The sequence below is a fragment of the Ranitomeya imitator genome, chromosome 9, assembly GCF_032444005.1.
Source record: "Ranitomeya imitator isolate aRanImi1 chromosome 9, aRanImi1.pri, whole genome shotgun sequence".
In the NCBI taxonomy this organism is placed as follows: domain Eukaryota; kingdom Metazoa; phylum Chordata; class Amphibia; order Anura; family Dendrobatidae; genus Ranitomeya; species Ranitomeya imitator.
Window position 1 is genome coordinate 134,137,788 of NC_091290.1, and position 21,929 is coordinate 134,159,716.

The 21,929-nt window shown below is 44.1% G+C and overlaps 1 protein-coding gene across 1 annotated transcript in view; it reads left to right on the forward strand.

The window, feature by feature from the left end:
• Positions 1 to 21,929, forward strand: part of WWP2 (WW domain containing E3 ubiquitin protein ligase 2) — a 46,769-nt gene extending 24,840 nt beyond the window's left edge. The window contains exons 9-22 of the mRNA XM_069739099.1: positions 441 to 495; positions 6,604 to 6,685; positions 6,798 to 6,926; positions 7,094 to 7,178; positions 9,294 to 9,365; positions 11,546 to 11,634; positions 12,855 to 13,014; positions 13,096 to 13,229; positions 14,108 to 14,248; positions 14,342 to 14,462; positions 14,544 to 14,648; positions 15,219 to 15,315; positions 15,797 to 15,869; positions 16,375 to 21,929. Of these exons, the coding sequence (XP_069595200.1) occupies positions 441 to 495; positions 6,604 to 6,685; positions 6,798 to 6,926; positions 7,094 to 7,178; positions 9,294 to 9,365; positions 11,546 to 11,634; positions 12,855 to 13,014; positions 13,096 to 13,229; positions 14,108 to 14,248; positions 14,342 to 14,462; positions 14,544 to 14,648; positions 15,219 to 15,315; positions 15,797 to 15,869; positions 16,375 to 16,474 (1,443 nt within the window). The 3' untranslated portion in view covers positions 16,475 to 21,929. The remainder of the gene's footprint in view (positions 1 to 440; positions 496 to 6,603; positions 6,686 to 6,797; positions 6,927 to 7,093; positions 7,179 to 9,293; positions 9,366 to 11,545; positions 11,635 to 12,854; positions 13,015 to 13,095; positions 13,230 to 14,107; positions 14,249 to 14,341; positions 14,463 to 14,543; positions 14,649 to 15,218; positions 15,316 to 15,796; positions 15,870 to 16,374) is intronic.

Genomic DNA, 21,929 nt, shown 5'->3' on the forward strand with positions numbered 1-21,929 from the left:
CTTCCTTCTAAGCATCCCCTCACTGCCGAAAAAGAAAGGTGCATTGTACGCCAGGATCTAGAGGAAGGGGGGAGCAGCCTGTGCCTATAAGTTGCTGAATATTTCTTCAGTTTGGGCTACTCTTAAACACCAGCTCTGCCAAAGGACGGGCTTGGTTGGGCGGGGAGGAGGTGAGAGGGGCTCTGCTTGGAAGGGGGGCCAGGATCCGAGCCCAAAAGCCGGGAAGAGCTGGGCGTTTACTGGTGGCTTGTGGGAATGATTTCATTTGAAAGGCCTCTGCAATATTTTCCCCACTGGTTTGAGAGCAAGTCGGACACGAGTCCAGCTGGGGAGGTCTGCAGAGCACATGGCACCTCCGTCGTGGTCGCCCCGTCCCGCCACCTGCCCACTTACCTGTCTGCCTTTCCTCACTCTCTACCTTGCTGTCTCTCTGTTTGCAGTCTCCAGCCTCCGCTCCGGACAATGACCCACTTGGACCTCTACCCAATGGATGGGGTAAGTGATTACACACTTTTTTTTGGCTCGTCAAAAATCTGAGCGATTACTAGTGAAATATCCCGCAAGAGGATTTGGGAATTGGAACGCCAGTGAAACACCAATGTCGCTTAGATCTTTTTTTTTTTTCCCCTAAAAAAAACCATTTACAACATGGGTTGCACCAAAAGATAAAAAGTTATAATAATAATAATAATTTATGATAATAAAATTATTTATATAGCGCCAACACATGAATTGGACCAAACCAAAGAGTAACTAAGGTTTTAAAGATTTTTCTTTTTTTTTTTTTGACCATTCCTGTTTAATAGTGTTGCTAGGGTCCTAGGACCCCCCATATATTGTCCAAACAAGGGGCAGAGTGGATCTGCTGGCGCCCGAGGATAAGCCGAGCACTTCCGCTCTGTAATATGAAGGATCAGCGGGTGTCTCTGGATTCGGACCCCTACCGTTTCACTGTTTAACAGGAAAATTAAAATAAAATCACTTTCCTTTCCCTCTTTTTTTTCCAGCCCTCTCTTGAGGGTGTGTGTTGTACCAGAAGTGTAGGGGCGGGCATTGCTCCAGGGGGGGCGTAAGTGACTTAATTTAGGAACTTTTCTTACTAGAGTGGAATTTTCCATATCCCACGTCTTTTAAGAATATATGTGCAATTGCTGTTCAGTCTGTAGCAAAAACCAAAGCTGGCACCCCTTCCTTAGAGTACGTACATTTGCATTCCTATAAGGTGCACGTATGTATAGACTGTACGTGCACTTAGAACCTGCGATTGTGAGGAAAGCCTCAATGTACCATATGACAAAGAGCCCTTAAATCAGAAGGGAAGATGCAGCTTCCGAACAAGCAGCTTGGCACGTGCTCGAGAGAGAGCGGCCGCGGTTTTGTACTTTGGAAAACTGATAAAAGGTAATTGCTGTGCACAGAAGGACGATCTGCTGCCAAAAAGCTCCGGAGCGGAGTTATGTAAAAGTTTAGAAACATTTTGGTCCTGTCTGAGTCCTTTTAAGCAGGACCCCGAGGCGCAGCTGCACTCAAAGTAATTGTTTATTCCTTGGCCGCAGTTCAACCTGCACCTGCTCTAAAGTGAAAAAAGGAACGAGGCGCTGAGGAGGCGCGCGGCTCATCTGCATCTTTTATCAGCATTCCTAATTATCAACTCAATATTTATTTTTTTTTTAAATACAGCGCCCAAAAAAGTGGCGCTATCCACTGCTCGGGCGCTTTGTTGCAAAGATTGCCCGTCTTTTTGCTGCCATATGTTAATAAATGTGGAGCCTGTTTTTCTGACTTATATTTTACATAAAAGTTTGCATAGTGTGAATACATTGTATCAGGTTTGCACCTTGATGGATGTTTTGTTCCTTCGGGTATTTTCGTGCTCTTGGTTGTGGATTTTGGAGATGTAGAGCTAGGACACTGGACAGCCTGGAGTCCCCGTGGCGTTATTTGCTGTCCTGGGTGCGGCCGCTTCTTTTCCAGCCCCGTCATTGCTTCCATATAGACCGTGATATTCAGTTACATTTACATCCACACAATCCTTTGCGTTTGGCACATGAACGATGGGAGTGATGCTCCGGATATACTGCAAGAGCAAATCATCCAGGGGAAAACCATTTCATGGTGAAATAATGTGTGTGTGACCAGAAAATGGAGAACTTCCAGTCATCAGACTCTCTTGTGTCACAGAGATGGATATTCAGTTTTTTACATTTTTTATTTAGTGGCAACAAAATGTGTCCGGTACTTTGTCGTTACTAGTTCTCCCATCCTCAAGAAGTATCTGTCCTTCATTACAGTGTTGCTCCAACATAACAGAGAATGCGATCTGCCGGCAGATATGTCTGTTATCTATAGCTATATATCCTCTCTGCAGCGCTCTACAGAGAACTCTGTCTCTCACTCTCTCTCTCACTTTCTATCTCTCTCACTTTCTATCTCTCTCACTTTCTCTCTCTCTCTCACTTTCTATTGCTCTCACTTTCTCTCTCTCTCTCTCTCTCACTCACTTTCTATCGCTCTCTCTCTCGCTCTCTCTCTGTCTCTCACTCTCTCTCAATCACTCTCTCACTTTCTCTCTCTCTCACTCTCCCTCAATCACTCTCTCTCCCTCAATCACTCTCTCTCTCTCTCTCTCTCTCAATCTCTCTCTCCCTCAATCACTCTCTCTCACTTTCTCTCTCACTCTCTCTCACTCTCTCTCACTGTCTCTCACTCTCTCTCTCTCTCTCACTCTCTCTCTCACTCTCTCTCACTGTCTCTCACTCTCTCACTCTGTCTCTCACTCTCTCTCACTCTCTCTCTCTCTCTCTCACTCTCTCTCTCTCTCTCTCTCTCTCACTCTCTCTCACTGTCTCTCACTCTCTCACTCTGTCTCTCACTCTCTCTCACTCTCTCTCTCTCTCACTCTCTCTCTCTCTCTCTCACTCTCTCTCACTGTCTCTCACTGTCTCTCACTCTCTCACTCTGTCTCTCACTCTCTCTCACTCTCTCTCTCTCTCTCTCACTCTCTCTCTCTCTCTCTCTCACTCTCTCTCACTGTCTCTCACTCTCTCTCTCTCTCTCTCACTCTCTCTCACTGTCTCTCACTCTCTCACTCTGTCTCTCTCTCTCTCTCTCTCTCACTCTCTCTCTCTCTCTCTCTCTCACTCTCTCTCACTGTCTCTCACTCTCTCACTCTGTCTCTCACTCTCTCTCACTCTCTCTCTCACTCTCTCTCTCTCTCTCTCTCTCACTCTCTCTCACTGTCTCTCACTCTCTCACTCTGTCTCTCACTCTCCCTCAATCACTCTCTCTCTCTCTCTCTCTCTCTCACTTTCTATCTCTCTCACTCTCTCTCTCTCTCTCTCACTCTTTCTCTCACTCTCTCTCTCTCTCACTCTCTTTCTCACTCTCTCTCTTTCTCTCTCTCTCGCTCGCTCGGATCCGTTAAACGGATTGTGCTAAAAATGAGCCCAAAATTGTCTTATTTTTGCCATCGCGGTAACGCATGTGGCTGCGTTAGGTTGAATTGTGTCTGCCTGCGTTTGCAATAGAGTTCTATGCAGAACGAACGCTTCCATTCACTGTGCGTTCGCCGTACCAGATGCGAAGACGCGTTAGTCTGCTTTGGAAGGTGCGTCACAACGGACCATTGCAAAAGCATGACGATTTTGACATGCGATAGGATCCGTTACACTAATAGAAGTCTATGGGTGCGTTGACGTGTCCGTTACATTGCGTTAGTGCTGCCTACAAACAGATCCGTTAAACGGATTGCCCTAACGCAATGTGGACCTAGCCTAACTCACTCTCTTTATCGCTCTCTCAATCTCCTATCTATCGTTCGTTATGTTGTTGTCGCCTGCTCGTTTTGTCCCCTGCTCGTTGTGTCGCTCGCTCGTTGTGTCTCTCGCTCGTTGTGTCTCTCGCTCGTTGTGTCTCTCGCTCGTTGTGTCTCTCGCTCGTTGTGTCGCCCGCTCGGTGTGTCGCTCGCTCCTTATGTCATTGTCGCCCGCTCGTTGTGTCGCCCGCTCGTTGTGTCACCCGCTCGATGTGTTGCCCGCTCGTTGTGTCGCCCTCTCGTTTTCTCACTATCGTTCGTTCCCGCTACCTATCTGTCTTTTATGTCTCCACATTATTTAGCTATAATATATAATATGTGCCTATTTTTATGCCCACTCAAATACTTCCTAGTTTCTGACTCGTTTTGGGAATTTTCCATGAGATCTCACCACACATGGAAGTAATTCCACCGGGATTTTTTCATTCCGCCTAAATCCTATGATTCTAGATGGCGGGGGAGCTGTCTACCAGAGATGCCCCCAGATACGGGCTTTGATCTCCTCTTATGGTGCGGTACGCTCAGACGTTAAGACCTGTAGGATTTGCCAGTGTGACTGGGTTTCGGCGGCAGCATCATGGCGGCTTCTGTTTGAGCCCGGGCCAACATTAAGCTTTCCCTCTTGAGAACGTCGACACTCAGCGCCTGCCTTAATAAGGCGGCTCTGTCTGAGGCGGGAGCGCAGGAGCCCTGCACAGGAAGCCATGGCCGTGCTGAAGAACAGTGGAGCTGTGTGATACGTTCGATAGACCTTACCAAAAATATGTTATTGCGGCCTTCGGGGGTTTATATAGGTGTTCTATGACGAGCAGCTGGTCCCCCGGAGCCCATAACTTCATACAGTAAAGCCTGGAGAATCCGGCCAAGACCAGTGATGAAATCAGTCCTGTGCTTGTTTATGCATCTGCCCGGCGGGACTGAACGACCAGATTACACCACCGCGTCCACCTCTGGGGAAATTAGCGGGGAAGATGCCATGTCTGGTTGGCAGATTATTGGTACTTATATATAGCAAGAGTGAGGTCAGCAAAACTGACATAATGGTGTGCAATTAGCAAAAACTTGGACGCAAACTGCGTTCTGTGTCATGATTCCGCCCGCCATCGATTCACCACGGTGGCCTGCAATCCATTGCTCTGAGACTGCAACTCCCAACATCCCACCATGCTCGGTTAGAGGATGGAGAATTTTTTTTTTTTTTTTATGTGTCTTAGTCTAGTAGAAGCTAAAATATTTTGGCTGTACCCCAATAAGCCAGGGATGGCAAAGATCAGACATGTTGGGATTCAATATGCCTGATCTAAGGCAAAATGTACATCTGTCCATTTTATTTTTCATAGACGACACTTGGGCCGAAACTACTGTCGTGTGAGTGAGCTGGTAGAAATATATATGTAAGACTGACTGTAGAGATGTAGCCGTTTGCAGGACATACCATTGTAGTCAGTTTTAAGATTTTGTCTGATTTTTTTTTTCCATTGCTTTCCACATCTTTGGATGTATGTTTATTCTACAGTAATGAGCTAACAAACAATATAGAAACAATATACAAATCATGATGCAAGTGCACTGGGGGAGTGTCAGTGCACTTAGACTGTGCCTTTAAAGTGCATTGACACTCCCAGTGCACTTACAACAAGGTTTGCTTATAACTTTTACTTTAAAATTCTCATGGCTGGCACATCAGATCCCTTTAAAAAGAGAAATGGGGGACATACCTCTACTTCTACATGTATAAACCCGCCAACAGGTTTCCTTTAATATCTAGCGGGGGTTGTCTTCTCCGCTGATATGACCGGTCTAATCTGGTCACGTTGTGCACTAATATCGCTCTCTTAGAGAACCGTGCTTTAATTAGTATTAAACATTTTGACACATAATTGATTATATCCCATATAAAGAAAAAGTAACTAATCTTTTTATTTTTATTTTTTTTTGCAAATATTTATATATATATTTTTTTGCCTTTTAATTTCCAATTGTTTTGAATGGGGTCCGGATCCTGGGGGCTCAAAAGACAGCTGAGGCAAGAGAGCACAGTGCACAGAAAGTCTTTAGTCCCGATTCATCAGTTGCGTTTTGGGTTTTTTCCCCCCCAAATTAACTTTTTTTTTATTTTATCTTGTTATATTTGATGTTTTTATTTTTTTTCCTCCAAATTCTTAAAAAATGGTGCACACGGTTAATGAGGTTTTTTTTTTGCACAAAGTCAAAAAAGCTTCCAATGAAATGTCACAGAATTTGCATAAAAAATTTGAAACATGTAAAATCAGTCGGGAGGGAGTGACCAGAGTACATTTGTGTGCAAAAGTTTTGGGGATTAAAAAAAAAAAAAAAAAAAAAAAAGCCGCAAAAATCTGGAAACCTCAAACCAAGTCGACAATGGTAAACAGTTAAAAAAGAAAAGCAATCGAACACATATGAAATAGATTTAAAGGGGCAAATAAAAAAAAAAAGAGGCAAATGCGCTAATGAATCGGACCATTTGACTTTCTATTGCATGCGTACTCTGCTTTGTGTGGTAGTAGTAGTAGTCTTTTCAGGGGGGAGGTCTCTGCAGCCGGACCCCCAACTATCTGCAAGAAATTAAAGGACCAATAAAAAAATTTATGGAAATTTTTGCAAAAAGTTTAACGCTTTCGTCATCTCCTATTTGACAGATTGTGCATGACGTACTTGGCGATACCTGTTGTCACATTTCCAGTTCACGACTTTTCATTCCTAAAGTTTAAAAAAAAAGTTTCTTAATGATGCAATAAATGTCGTTCTCACTCTCCTTTCTCTTTCAGAGAAGAGACAAGATAACGGGCGAGTGTATTACGTGAATCACAACACGCGTATCACGCAATGGGAAGACCCACGGACTCAAGGGTGAGGACATGGAGGCCCTGGAGCTATGGTCGTAGTAGGACGGTGACTTGGGGTGCACCATGTGTTAGTGTAGGAGCATCTGTGAGCTGACCCGTCTTCATCTCCTCTCCAGTATGATACAGGAACCAGCGCTTCCTCCAGGGTGGGAAATGAAGTATACGAATGAAGGCATCAGATACTTCGTAGATCATAATAATCGTGCCACAACCTTCAAGGATCCGAGACCTGGTTTTGACTCTGGGTAGGTGTAAGACGCTTGTCCTGATATCACAAGGCAAAGCCAATATCCTAGTAAAGGCCCCCCACACATTAGACTATTGTCGGTGGTACCCAATAGGTTTCGCCTGACAGTCTAATGTGTATGTGGGCCCCCTGATTAAATTCATGACCTAAAATGATCTCTCACAGGGTCAAACCAGGAGGCTCGCCAGGAGCGTACGATAGAAGCCGAAGTTTCCGCTGGAAGTACCATCAGTTCCGATTTTTGTGCCATGTGAGTTTTTCAAATGACGCCTTGTGAAAATTCCATGCAGCTGTCAATGACCCACAAATTTCCTAACCCTTTTCCCATGCCCTAGTAAATGTCACCCACTTATTTTTCTTAACCACTTTTCCATATTTGTACTATAGTCATTATACTAGATATGTTATATGAATATGAACACGGCCTTTAAGGGCTACGTACGCCTTCATGCAGAGGTATTTTTTTATTGTTCATTTGCTTCCTAATTACAAAATTAAGATATTAAATATTATTCATTTTTATCTAAAATTTTGCTGCTGCAGAGCATCTGTCATCTAGCTGAATGTGCTGCAAAAATTTTGCAAATCCATGATGTCTCTCTCTTCTCACCCTTCCCGTGCTCAGTGTTAGAGATAGCAGCAGTGAGATGATTGTAAAACAATTTCCGAAGTCCAGAGAGGGGACAAAGCTTCTACACTCTTAGGGAGGGCATAGAAAAATAGGCCATAAATAAGAAAGAATGTGCATGGTGGAGATTAGAAGCTGTGGTGATAAATGAGCTCAATAGACAACAGTACCCTAGACCCAAACTTTATATCCAGCCTATATTATGGTAAGAAATGCACAGAACTCACATCCAGCCTATATTACAGGGAGAGACACACAGAACTCACATCCAGCCTATATTACTGGGAGAGACACATACCTCACATCCAGCCTATATTACTGGGAGAGACACACAGACCTCACATCCAGCCTATATTACTGGGAGAGACACACAGACCTCACATCCAGCCTATATTACTGGGAGAGACACACATCTCACATCCACCCTATATTACAGGGAGAGACACACAGAGCTCACATCCAGCCTATGTTACTCGGAGACACACACAGACCTCACATACAGCCTATATTACTGGGGGATATACACATATCTCACATCCAGCCTATATTATTGGGAGAGACACACAGATCTCACATCCAGCCTATATTACTGGGAGAGACACACAGACCTCACATCCAACCTATATTATTGGGAGAGACACACAGACCTCACATCCAGCCTATATTACTGAGAGAGACACACAGACCTCACATCCAGCCTATATTACTGGGAAAGACACACAGATCTCACATCCAGCCTGTATTACTGAGAGAGACACACAGACCTCACATCCAGCCTATATTACTGGGAGAGACACAGATCTGACATCCAGCCTATATTACTGGGAGAGACACACAGACCTCACATCCAGTCTATATTACTGAGAGAGACACACAGACCTCACATCCAGCCTATACTACTGGGAGAGACACAGATCTCACATCCAGCCTGTATTACTGAGAGAGACACACAGGCCTCACATCCAGCCTATATTACTGGGAGAGACACACATATCTCACATCCAGCCTATATTACTGGGAGATACACACAGATCTCACATCCAGCCTATATTACTGGGAGTGACACATACCTCACATCCAGCCTATATTACAGGGAGAGACACACAGAGCTCACATCCAGCCTATGTTACTGGGAGACACACACAGACCTCACATACAGCCTATATTACTGGGGGATATACACATATCTCACATCCAGCCTATATTATTGGGAGAGACACACAGATCTCACATCCAGCCTATATTACTGGGAGAGACACACAGACCTCACATCCAGCCTATATTATTGGGAGAGACACACAGACCTCACATCCAGCCTATATTACTGAGAGAGACACACAGACCTCACATCCAGCCTATATTACTGGGAGAGACACACAGATCTCACATCCAGCCTGTATTACTGAGAGAGACACACAGACCTCACATCCAGCCTATATTACTGGGAGAGACACAGATCTGACATCCAGCCTATATTACTGGGAGAGACACACAGACCTCACATCCAGCCTATATTACTGAGAGAGACACACAGACCTCACATCCAGCCTATATTACTGGGAGAGACACACAGATACATCAGGGTATATGATACATTCGATTGAAGGAATGAAAATTGCACCGTTAAACTTAGCGCAATTGTATCATCTGACAGTAACAACCATATGTAAAAACTATTTTTTTCCATGTCAAAGGTGTCCATAGCCTTTAATTTCATATTGTGTTCATTATCTTTAGTCAAACACACTCCCGAGCCACGTGAAGATCAGTGTATCCCGGCAGACGTTATTCGAGGACTCCTTCCAGCAGGTAACATGAGACAATATGACAATATACAAAGGAGGTGATTTAACCATACCATCTGTGAAATGTAGTCTATGGAGCACAGGCTCAGTATTTCATGCATCAGGGTCATGTTGTAACCAGACCCACCCAGACACGTTGGCTGAAGCTCTTGGCTCACAGTGCAAACCTAACGGGATGGATCTGTAGCTCTCATATGTTTTGTTTTTTTTGTTTTGTGGGGGGTGGAGGACAAAGGAAGACTATGGGGTATAGGCCGTGCCACTAAAAAATTTACACAAAAAAGGTTATCTCCTCCCATGCTAGCTATATCCCGCCTATGATTGCAGCAATGTAAGTGTTAAATTATAGTGCGATTATATCATTGTGAACCAATGGAGTCACCAACGTTATCTCCTAGGTGTACCTACAGCTACACCCCAAAGTTCTTATGGAGGTAAACCATTGGCTCTCCTAGGAAGCCAAGACCTCTGTTATTGGAGGATGGACTGGTTAAATATATTTAGTCAGACAACCCCATGATGCACAATGGATTATGTTGAACCCATCCATTTCTGCCAGACTGACCTTTATCTAATGTGTGTACCCATTCACTTCCCCAACAGCAGATATTAGATAATTTTTTTATGTTAGCATTCATATACCACTGTAAACAGATTTTCAAAGTGTGGAGAGGGGTCAAAGCTGTAGAAACTGTGCTGATAAATGAGCTAAATAGACAGCAGTACCCTGGGCATACACACAGTTCATATCCAACCTATATTACACGAAGAGACAAACACAACTCGCATCCAGCCTATATTACTGGGAGAGAGAGGCATAGACGTCTCATCCCGCATATGCTGCTGCGAAAGAGAAACAGACCTCACATTCAGCCTATATTACTGGGAGAGTGATGCATAGACTTCACTTTGAGCCTATATTACTGGGAGAGAGAGGCATAGACCTCACATCCAGCATATGCTACTGCGAAAGAGAAACATAGAGCTCCCATTCAGCCTACATTACTGGGAGAGAGAGGCATAGACCTCACATCCAGCCTATATTACTGGGAGAGAGAGGCATAGACCTCACATCCAGCATATGCTACTGCGAAAGAGAAACATAGAGCTCCCATTCAGCCTATATTACTGGGAGAGAGAGGCATAGACCTCACATCCAGCCTATATTACTGGGAGAGAGAGGCATAGACCTCACATCCAGCCTATATTACTGGGAGAGACACAGAGCTCACATCCAGCCTATATTACTGGGAGAGACACAGACCTCACATCCAGCCTATATTACTGGGAGAGAGAGGCATAGACCTCACATCCAGCCTATATTACTGGGAGCGAGAGGCATAGACCTCACATCCAGCCTATATTACTGGGAGAGACACAGAGCTCACATCCAGCCTATATTACTGGGAGAGACACAGACCTCACATCCAGCCTATATTACTGGGAGAGAGAGGCATAGACCTCACATCCAGCCTATATTACTGGGAGAGAGAGGCATAGACCTCACATCCAGCATATGCTACTGCGAAAGAGAAACATAGAGCTCCCATTCAGCCTATATTACTGGGAGAGAGAGGCATAGACCTCACATCCAGCCTATATTACTGGGAGAGAGAGGCATAGACCTCACATCCAGCCTATATTACTGGGAGAGACACAGAGCTCACATCCAGCCTATATTACTGGGAGAGACACAGACCTCACATCCAGCCTATATTACTGGGAGAGAGAGGCATAGACCTCACATCCAGCCTATATTACTGGGAGCGAGAGGCATAGACCTCACATCCAGCCTATATTACTGGGAGAGACACAGAGCTCACATCCAGCCTATATTACTGGGAGAGACACAGACCTCACATCCAGCCTATATTACTGGGAGAGAGAGGCATAGACCTCACATCCAGCCTATATTACTGGGAGCGAGAGGCATAGACCTCACTTCCAGCCTATATTACTGGGAGAGACACAGAGCTAGGAAATAAGCTGCCACCAGAGGTATTCGACATCGCCTTCCTCCTCTCTCCTTGTGCTTGCATGCACGGCCAGGCTTGCATATTTATCAGGAATGGGGGTTATCGGCTGGACAAATGTTTGCCTGACAACTGTATAAGGTGTACGGCTAGTGGAGAAAAGCCATTGACCTGTGGTATAATAATTTTACTGGTGTGATCATTACCTTAGATCATGAACATGAAGCCATACGATCTCCGACGCCGTCTGTACATCATAATGCGTGGAGAGGAAGGTTTGGACTATGGAGGAATCGCCAGGTTAGTGGAGATTAAAGATTGTAATGTGCACTACTCTATGTAATCTGACATATAGCTGTAGTACCTGCAAGCTTATGTATCATGTTATAAGGAGACCATACCTTCTCTACTGTATGTGTTTGCGCCACTAGAAGTAATTGATGAACACCATTACTATTGCATGGGTCCCTCCACTTTGTGACCTTATATTGGGAGTGGAGAGATGCATGTAATGCCTTGAGGATACAGTTACTGATCCATTTGTGGCCCGAGGAGTCCACTACACAAGTCATATTATAATTAATAGTACTTTTCATGAGACTGTGTGGGTATCATAGCTGCCTCAACAACTGTAGGTGGGGGGGGCATGACATAGACTAGTAGGTCATTAACCTTTCCTGATTTTACGGTGGTAATTATTTTCCAGTCGGTGGTCATTTAATGATTTAATGTCCTGTTGACACAGGCGGCCGAGCTTCAGTTGTGCCCTGAATGATCAATAACAGATGATTCAGTGTGCGTAGGCTGACATTTTTCTCGTCAGCGCAGGTTCTTTTTACACAGGACGCAGCACTGCCAAAAATCACGCTCTTTAGTGCAAACCAAAAGATCATTTCACCCGACAAACCAGCGTTGCAGCCTGTTTACACTGCACGATTATAGCGAACAGTCTTCCTGGGAACAATAATCGTGCAGTGCAGTTGGACCTGTGGTCACATATATATGTATTTGTGCATCTATTTCCATCACTTGTGTGCTATGTATAGCTATATCCTTTTAGGTGTTTTTCTCCTTGGTACTTTTGGGTTTTCTCTGCCTTCAGTCCTTCACCTTGACATTATTATGCGCTGTTATTTCTTCTGGTCCGTGGTTCTCATGTCTGCATCCACCTAGTGCCTTGACCTGAATTCTTGCATCCTACCTACTCTTTTAGACTCTTGTGTCCTCCGTGGTTCCTTGGCTCCTGGCTCCTCTCTCTCTCTGTGTCCTCCCAGTGGTTTTACCCTATGGTAGGTTACGTCATGCTGTTCTACCACAGGGTAGAACCACGGACAGGATATGGGAAGCTCTCAACATGGAGCCGACCACCCTTGATCCTTTTGTCTGTTCTCGCGGGATCCCACAACTCTTTATGGATTAACAAGTGGGGTGATAATTCAGTTAGTAATTGTCGGCCATGTTCGTCTTCCATACTTGCCGCCTTCCCTCTTCCTCCACACATCCGCTGTGTCTTTCTTCAGGGAGTGGTTCTTCTTGCTGTCCCACGAGGTGCTGAACCCCATGTACTGTCTGTTTGAGTATGCCGGGAAAAATAACTACTGCTTACAGATAAACCCAGCCTCGTCCATCAACCCCGACCACCTCACCTACTTCCGATTCATCGGCCGCTTTATAGCTATGGTAAGTGGGGAAAGCTTGATAGCAGTGATGCTGTCTCATGTCTGCTCTTCAATTTAAACTCTGCAATAATGTCTTCTTCAGGCTCTTTACCATGGGAAGTTCATAGATACAGGATTCACTTTACCGTTCTACAAGAGGATGCTAAACAAGAAGCCGACATTGAAAGACCTAGAATCCATCGACCCAGAATTCTACAATTCCATCATGTGGATAAAGTAAGTGCCCAGGAGCAGTGACCATGTTATCGCTGTGCCCTCCGTAGGCCTGATATGCTACCATCCAGTGTATTCTCATGTTTTACCACATGCCGTGTCCTGAAACTATTCGCATATATCGCCTATGTGTTCGTACAATCCCCTCTGTGGCCATCTGAGACATAAGTGAAGATCAAGTCTCAATGGTGCCAATTATATTAAAGGTCTTAAAATGGAATTTCCATCCTATAAAGTAATGGCATGTCAATCGCGTCATAATTTGTGGGGGGTCCGACCTCTGAGTCTCTCACGGGTTCTGAAAATGAAGGAACTTCAGCGCTGAATTACGGATCCCATACACACTAGTCCAAAGTCATGTGAAATGAATGATGTCCACCAGAATGAACCAACGTCGGCAGGTTTGCTAAAATGATCAATCAATGGGTCTGACTGGCGTATTAACTAGTGTAATCATTTTTTTTTTAAAAATTGATTTTTTTTATGGCCTCTGATCTGCACCGACTGCATCATGAGACTAAAAAAATTCATGGAGTTTGGGAAAAATTATTCGTCAGCCCATTTTTATCCAATATGAATGGGGCAGGTCGCCGTTCACTGCAAAGTTGGGTGGCTGGAAAATCAGCGCCACAGCGTAGGGCTCTCTTAGAATCATAAACTAACGATCTGTATTAGTAATATGCCATCTCTTAAAGTGTTGGGAATACCCTTTTGATTTCATACCTATTGCCCGGTCCAGTGGCCGTTCATGCTGCCCACATGAGTCCTCCTTTTCTCCCCACTTTCCTATAAGCTACAATCTTGCTATTACTATCTCCTGCATTTTTAGTATCAGCAACCTACATTGCCAGACTTTCTTTTTCATTTTTTTTTTCCTGTAGAGAAAACAATTTGGAAGAATGTGACTTGGAGCTTTATTTTGTACAAGATATGGAGATCTTAGGGGAGGTGACTTCTCATAAGCTGAAAGAAGGTGGTGAGAACATCAGAGTGACGGAGGAGAACAAGGAAGAATTTATCACGTATGTCTGCCGGAAATCTACTGCTCCTTTATCAGTCACCAGTTTGCACGATTTACTAGCGATTTACCACGTCTTATGTCTCTTGTCACTCAGGCTTCTTACCGACTGGAGATTCACTCGTGGAGTGGAGGAGCAGACCAACGCTTTTCTAGATGGCTTCAATGAAGTTGCTCCTTTGGAATGGTTGCGATACTTCGATGAGAAGGAGCTGGAGGTGAGAGATCTGGCTAGTGATTTATGTGTATTATTACATTGACGGCTGTACCGGTTTTTAAGCTTTTATTCTGTGTTTCAGCTCATGCTTTGTGGGATGCAGGAGATTGATCTGAATGATTGGCAGAAAAACACCATCTACCGGCACTACACCAAGAACAGCAAACAAGTCCAGTGGTTCTGGCAGGTAGGATGCTTCCCTAGACTTTCTGGGCAGCTGCTTGGATCGCCATTGACTACTACTACTACTACTAGGTTCACATTGCGTTACGGCACTCCGTTTAGCGCATACGCTAGCGGATTGCGCTAACGCAATGTCCCAAAAGGGATCGCGTTTGGCTATCCCGCTAGCGCAGATACCCGATCTGCACTAGTGAGGTCCATCCGAAACTAACGGGACATCGCTAGCGCATGCCAAAAATGGCATGCGCTAGCGATGCGCTATAGATCCGTTAGCACATTGCAGTCAATGGGTGCGCTAAAGGATCCGTTACATAGCGCTAATTGCGACAATTGTGCCATGTAACGGAGTCCGCTAGCGGACACCCATTAACGCAATGTGAACCTAGCCTAAAAGGCCATCTATGTGGCCACTGATGAGTAAAGCATACAGTCCTCCCTCAGCTGGTGGCATATTAGGAAAGCACAATCCATTCCACACAGACCATTGAGATCGCAGCTCTGTACCCTTTTATAACGTCATTGATTAAGCGCGTTCCCCTCAAGCATCCTTACATGGTTCTTCTGGTCATTGCAGATGGTAAAAGAGATGGACAATGAGAAACGGATCCGGCTTCTGCAGTTTGTGACGGGCACGTGCCGACTTCCCGTAGGAGGATTCTCAGAACTAATCGGTTAGTGTTCATTTTTCTAATAATATCATCGTATCTGTTTTGTTTACCTGAGAAGATATCCAGGCGCACCTTAAAATGCCCATACCATAAGCCTACAACCACCATCATCTATGTCGTATACGGTTTGATATTGATGTGTTTGTTAGTGGGATGAAGTTCTATGGTTCATTAGAATCATTCTAGCATTTGTCACATTTTAAAGCAGAATATCCATCCATGGAATATGACAAAATGCTTGATAGTTGTGGGCCCAATTTCTAGGACCTTCACTTTTTGGGAGAACGTGATCCATTGTCTCATTATTGGAGTCTGCACTCTCCATAGCTGTGAAGGAAAGGTGGCTGCACTTCCTTCCTCAGCTTATCCTAGAAATGCATATAAAGGGAATACCTTTACAAAGGTCTTATTGATAGATCCATTCTTTTTTTTTTTAGGTTCCCTCACCTTCCCATGACTTCAAAATGCTGGTTATATTTTACAGGTAGCAATGGACATCAGAAATTCTGCATTGACAAGGTTGGGAAAGACACTTGGCTTCCTCGAAGTCACACCTGGTAAGTTAAGAACACGGCCATCATACTTTTAATGGTGGGACCAAATCATTGTTATTCAGGATGCACTCACGTCTAATATCCTTAGCTTTCATTAAAGGGGTTGTCCAGGGAAAATAAGGTATTACCTATCTGTAGGGTGGGTGTTAACATACTGACCGCTGGGACCCACGCTGATCGTCAGAAGGGGTCTAACGCGGCATGGCAGTGCACATGACTTACCGCTACTCCATTCATTCCCTATGGTCCTGTGCTCCGCTTTTTTTGGCGATCGAGAATGTACACTGCCCGAATTCTACCCGGGATAATTGGGCACCCTTCTGCCGATCGGTGCGTGTCTGCACCAATCAGTAAGTGATCACCTACTACACGAATTTTCTTTCACTGGACAACCCCTTTGACCGCTTCTACTGATTCCTTGGACCGTGACTGCCTCTCACAAAGTAGGGATGGTTGCCGGCAATGATGAAAGTACAATACCTCTGATTGTTTCCGCCTCTCTCTTTAGTTTTAATAGATTGGATTTACCTCCTTACAAGAGCTACGAGCAGCTCAAGGAAAAATTGCTTTTTGCCATCGAGGAAACAGAGGGGTTTGGGCAAGAATAATCCTTGACCGTGTGAAGAAGAATCCTCCGCCGGCACCAGGCTTCATAAGAAATTGACGGTGTCCAGTCTTTCCACCACCTGGCTTCTTCCTGAAGCACCAAGGGCACATTATCGCAAAGGTGTCAATTATTCATAAGACTCATGAGGTTAAAGGTCGTGCTTTTAGACGACACCAAAGATGCTAAGAGAACGGGTGAACCCAAAAACTTGCCTAAATGTGCTTATTTTTGTAGCAGGTTCTCTTTAAGGAAATGCCAGGACCATTCACTGAGACTGGAGGGAAGAGGCAGACAACCAAAACCTGTAGGAAACTACGATCATTTTTTTTAATTAATTGCCTTTCTACCTTTTTACTTTTTCACTCTGTAGTGCGATGATTTTCCTGTGACGCAATCTGGACGATGATGATGATTTATCATGTGGGTCATACACCTAACATAAATCCCCCAATTAATGGGAGAAGATTGGGGGGGACAGTTTGACGGCCCTTATATACATGAGGTTTACAGTGGGTCTTCTGTGTATAGACAGCCTAAAGGGGGTTTTCTAGGACATTGATGGCGCGTCTTAAAATATTATTCCCGGTTTCATAAATGGGTATTGTTGGATAGGGATTGTAAATACAAACGACTTTGTAATTTACTGCTTTTTAAAATTTAAAGCCGTGTTTGAGATATTAACATTTATTTGTTCACAACTTGTTGCCTTGGAGACCGACCACTGCTGCTAGACAGCAGAACGTGCGCACAGTTCTGCGCACAGTTCTTACAAGCTCTTTTCTGTTGAGCTTGTAAGCCTTGTTTTAAAGCTGGACATAATCGATGGAGCGCGCTGTTAACTTTTAATACCGGCCAGCTTCAGCGCAGTGCTTACAAGCTAGACAGCAGCGGTGGTAGGTCTCCTAGGCAACGAGCGGTAAACTACCGTAAAGTGTAAATATCTAAAAAACTGCTGCAAATTTTAACCACTTTCCGACACCGGGAGTAATAATACATCAATGTGGGACACCCTCCCTTTGATGTGTGCTCCGGCTATGAGTCCACATCTTTTCCGGCACATGTCAGCCGTTGTGAACAGTTGACATGTGCTGTTAACAGCTGCAAGAGGAATCTCGATCCTCTTGCCGCTGTTAACCTGTTAAATGCTGCTGTCAAACTCTGCGTCATTTAACACACGCTTCCGGCAAGCGTGCCGGAAATCCACTCATCTGCGACCCCCCATCACGTGATCATTGATGGGTTGGCATGGCAACCAGATGTCTCCTGCAGACCTCTATGGTTGTCACTGCCGGATTACTATGAACGTCCCCCAGTGGTCGGCGCTTATAGCAAGTCAGCAATTCTGCTACATACAGGCGATCTGATTATCGCCTGGCCTGTATGTAGCAGAGCCGATCAGCTTATGGCACCTTCTAGTTTCCCATGGAGACTATAGAAGCATGCCAAAAGTAAAAAAAATGTTTTTAAAAATATAAAAGTTCAAATCGCCCCATTCAAAATGAAACGTCAGGTACAACTCGTCCCGCAAAAAACAAGCCCTTACACGGCCATATTGACCGAAAAATAAAAAAAAAGATACGGCTCTGGGAAGAACATAGTAACATAGCAACATAGTAACCTAGTTAGTAAGGCCGAAAAAAGACATTTGTCCATCCAGTTCAGCCTATATTCCATCATAATAAATCCCCAGATCTACGTCCTTCTACAGAACCTAATAATTGTATGATACAATATTGTTCTGCTCCAGGAAGACATCCAGGCCTCTCTTGAACCCCTCGACTGAGTTCGCCATCACCACCTCCTCAGGCAAGCAATTCCAGATTCTCACTGCCCTAACAGTAAAGAATCCTCTTCTATGTTGGTGGAAAAACCTTCTCTCCTCCAGACACAAAGAATGCCCCCTTGTGCCCGTCACCTTCCTTGGTATAAACAGATCCTCAGCGAGATATTTGTCTTGTCCCCTTATATACGTATACATGGTTATTAGATCGCCCCTCAGTCGTCTTTTTTCTAGACTAAATAATCCTAATTTCGCTAATCTATCTGGGTATTGTAGTTCTCCCATCCCCTTTATTAATTTTGTTGCACTCCTTTGTACTCTCTCTAGTTCCATTATATCCTTCCTGAGCACCGGTGCCCAAAACTGGACACAGTACTCCATGTGCGGTCTAACTAGGGATTTGTACAGAGGCAGTATAATGCTCTCATCATGTGTATCCAGACCTCTTTTAATGCACCCCATGATCCTGTTTGCCTTGGCAGCTGCTGCCTGGCACTGGCTGCTCCAGGTAAGTTTATCATTAACTAGGATCCCCAAGTCCTTCTCCCTGTCAGATTTACCCAGTGGTTTCCCGTTCAGTGTGTAATGGTGATATTGATTCCCTCTTCCCATGTGTATAACCTTACATTTATCATTGTTAAACCTCATCTGCCACCTTTCAGCCCAAGTTTCCAACTTATCCAGATCCATCTGTAGCAGAATACTATCTTCTCTTGTATTAACTGCTTTACATAGTTTTGTATCATCTGCAAATATCGATATTTTACTGTGTAAACCTTCTACCAGATCATTAATGAATATGTTGAAGAGAACAGGTCCCAATACTGACCCCTGCGGTACCCCACTGGTCACAGCGACCCAGTTAGAGACTATACCATTTATAACCACCCTCTGCTTTCTATCACTAAGCCAGTTACTAACCCATTTACACACATTTTCCCCCAGACCAAGCATTCTCATTTTGTGTACCAACCTCTTGTGCGGCACGGTATCAAACGCTTTGGAAAAATCGAGATATACCACGTCCAATGACTCACCGTGGTCCAGCCTATAGCTTACCTCTTCATAAAAACTGATTAGATTGGTTTGACAGGAGCGATTTCTCATAAACCCATGCTGATATGGAGTTAAACAGTTATTCTCATTGAGATAATCCAGAATAACATCCCTCAGAAACCCTTCAAATATTTTACCAACAATAAGGGGAGCAAAAAACGAAAACGCAGAAACGAAAATACCTATAGTCATAAAAGAGTTAATAAGTTGTAAATTGCAAAAGTGTTTGTATTTACAAGCTCGATCCGACAGTACTCCCATCTATGAAGATGGGAGTAACCATTTTAAGGACCTCGACCATTTTTGCAAAGGCACAGGAGCACATCCCTACTTTCGAGTGAATTGGGCTAAGCACCGCCATGCTCACATATGTATGTTCAGCGCTGCAAATAATAAAGGGGCTGTAAAACTTAAGGCGCTGGACCCCTATCAATCTAACATTTTTTTTTATGTCCTGGAAAACCCCTTTAAGAACCTGCTACGTTGAGTCCTTATGTTCTAGCAGCCGTTCTCAGCACCTTAATATTTCCTTTGTTTTTATAGTAGAATAAAAAAAATACTTTTATTTCAAGGTTTTGATCCGAAGCACAACGCCTAGTGAACCTCCGCACCGCCGCTTTGTGATTGCCGCAAGCACGCAGCCTTAATTTGCCACTGTGTCTTCAGATAAAGCAGCCGCAGACAGCGCCACCATTAGTTTGAGGCAGGTACTGGATGCAAGACTAGATATTATAGTAATATATTTATAATTGGATGCAATCAGCATTGAGTCTCGTACATTTATAAGATGCTATAAATGTGTGGATGCAACCAGCGGTGCCTGCATTTATCTTGTGCCACCGTCAGCGCTAAAGACCGGGATCCATATCTAATATACATTTATGTCATATTTTATGAATACGCTATTATTGTACAAGAAGGGAATATCCCTTTAAAAATGATTAACATTAGACCTATGGTCATTTTATTTAATATACAGGCAGTATCAATGCCCAGATGATGATTGCTTTCATTTATAAATATCCTATATCATATTGGCCAACGTTTTAATATGTAGAAAAAATATATATATACCTGGAAACCATCAGCAAGCAGGTTAGTAAATTGTTTAATACGTATCTGATAGTATTAACTAATTTTCATTTTTTCCCCCCTAATTTATACAACTTAATACTCCATTTAGACCTGCTCGTTAGCGCATACATGTTGTCACGGGGCTACCGCGACAGAGAGATTCCAGAGAACCGCAGTGCTCTGGGCCTCGTTCACACACAGTGAACAGAAGCTCTTCACCTGTATTCTGACCTGGCTGCTTTGTGCCAGCAGTGCAGGAGTTAACCTTATTGCTGAGAGCTGGGTCTCTCTCAGCTGAAGTGAATTTTGTAATCTGATCCTCTATATAGACCCAGTCCTGACTTCAGCTATTGTCAGTGATCAGTTCTACTGCCTGGCTTGGAGGTTGAAGGAGCGTAGTGTTGGTGTTGGAGGTTTATTTACAGAGATTGGTGTCTGCTGTTTTGGTTGCATGTTAAACCTGTTTTCCTTCCTAGTTTTCTCCTTCTTTTCCCTTCTCTGTGTTTCCTCTGTGGTTGTTTGAGCATTTGGTGAGTTTGAGACTTTGTTACCTTGTCTGTATACTCTGTTATTTTGTTGTATTATTACACTGGTGCAGTCCACCTCCTTTGGGGGGAGAGGGGGCCACTGATAGGGCCTGCACAGGAGACAGGGATACGCTGGCGGCTCAGGTCTCCTAACCATCATAGGTACCCCCGAGATAAGGGAAAGCCAGGGCCCCATTATAGTGGCAGGGACAGCTGTGGGTCCCAATACGCCGTCCTGCCCCTTTATCGCCACTTACGGCGTGACACATGTACAATGTTGGAAGATATGGCGGGTATTAGGCCGACATCACACATCAGTTTGAGTATGGATTGTGATGTACGGCCTGGAGAGCCGCGTACATCAAGGTCCGTGCTCATACCATCAACTTCAGGTGTGTGGCGCCGACCATAAGAAAAGTTTATTCAGTAAAGCTAATGTGCCCACATTTCATTTAGGAATAGTACAAAACATGCAACCTTCATATGCAGATAACAAAAAAAACCTAACCTACTTGTTGATGGTTTCCACCTTTCAGAAATATATTTAAAGCTGCGCAGTATTAGACATTCGTAAACATTTAAAAATGAAATGCAATATTTGTGATCTGTTCTTGAGTCTGTGCTACTTTTCGACATGTCAGGATTGCAACAACTTGACTATGGTTTCCAGCAGTTTCCCTTTTGCAGAATTCAACCAGCTCCTCTGCTTTTCGCTTTTGGAAAACCTTGAAGACACGAAGGCTCTAACACTTCCCCAACTCAGTCCTGCTGTATAGATTTCTGACTTTTTTTTAACCCTTTTTATTTTTAGTCGCTCTCTGAAATTGTAGCGAAATACAGATGATTGTACATAGAGTGTATATAAGAAATGACGCTGTGTATATACCTATATATCTATAACATAAAGCGAGTGGGAGTTTGCAGCAGTTTTGGAGAAAATGACCCGAGATTTATAAAGGTCTGATCTGCACCCATGACGCTTTCTTTTATGTGCAATAAATACATACGTTTGTATACAA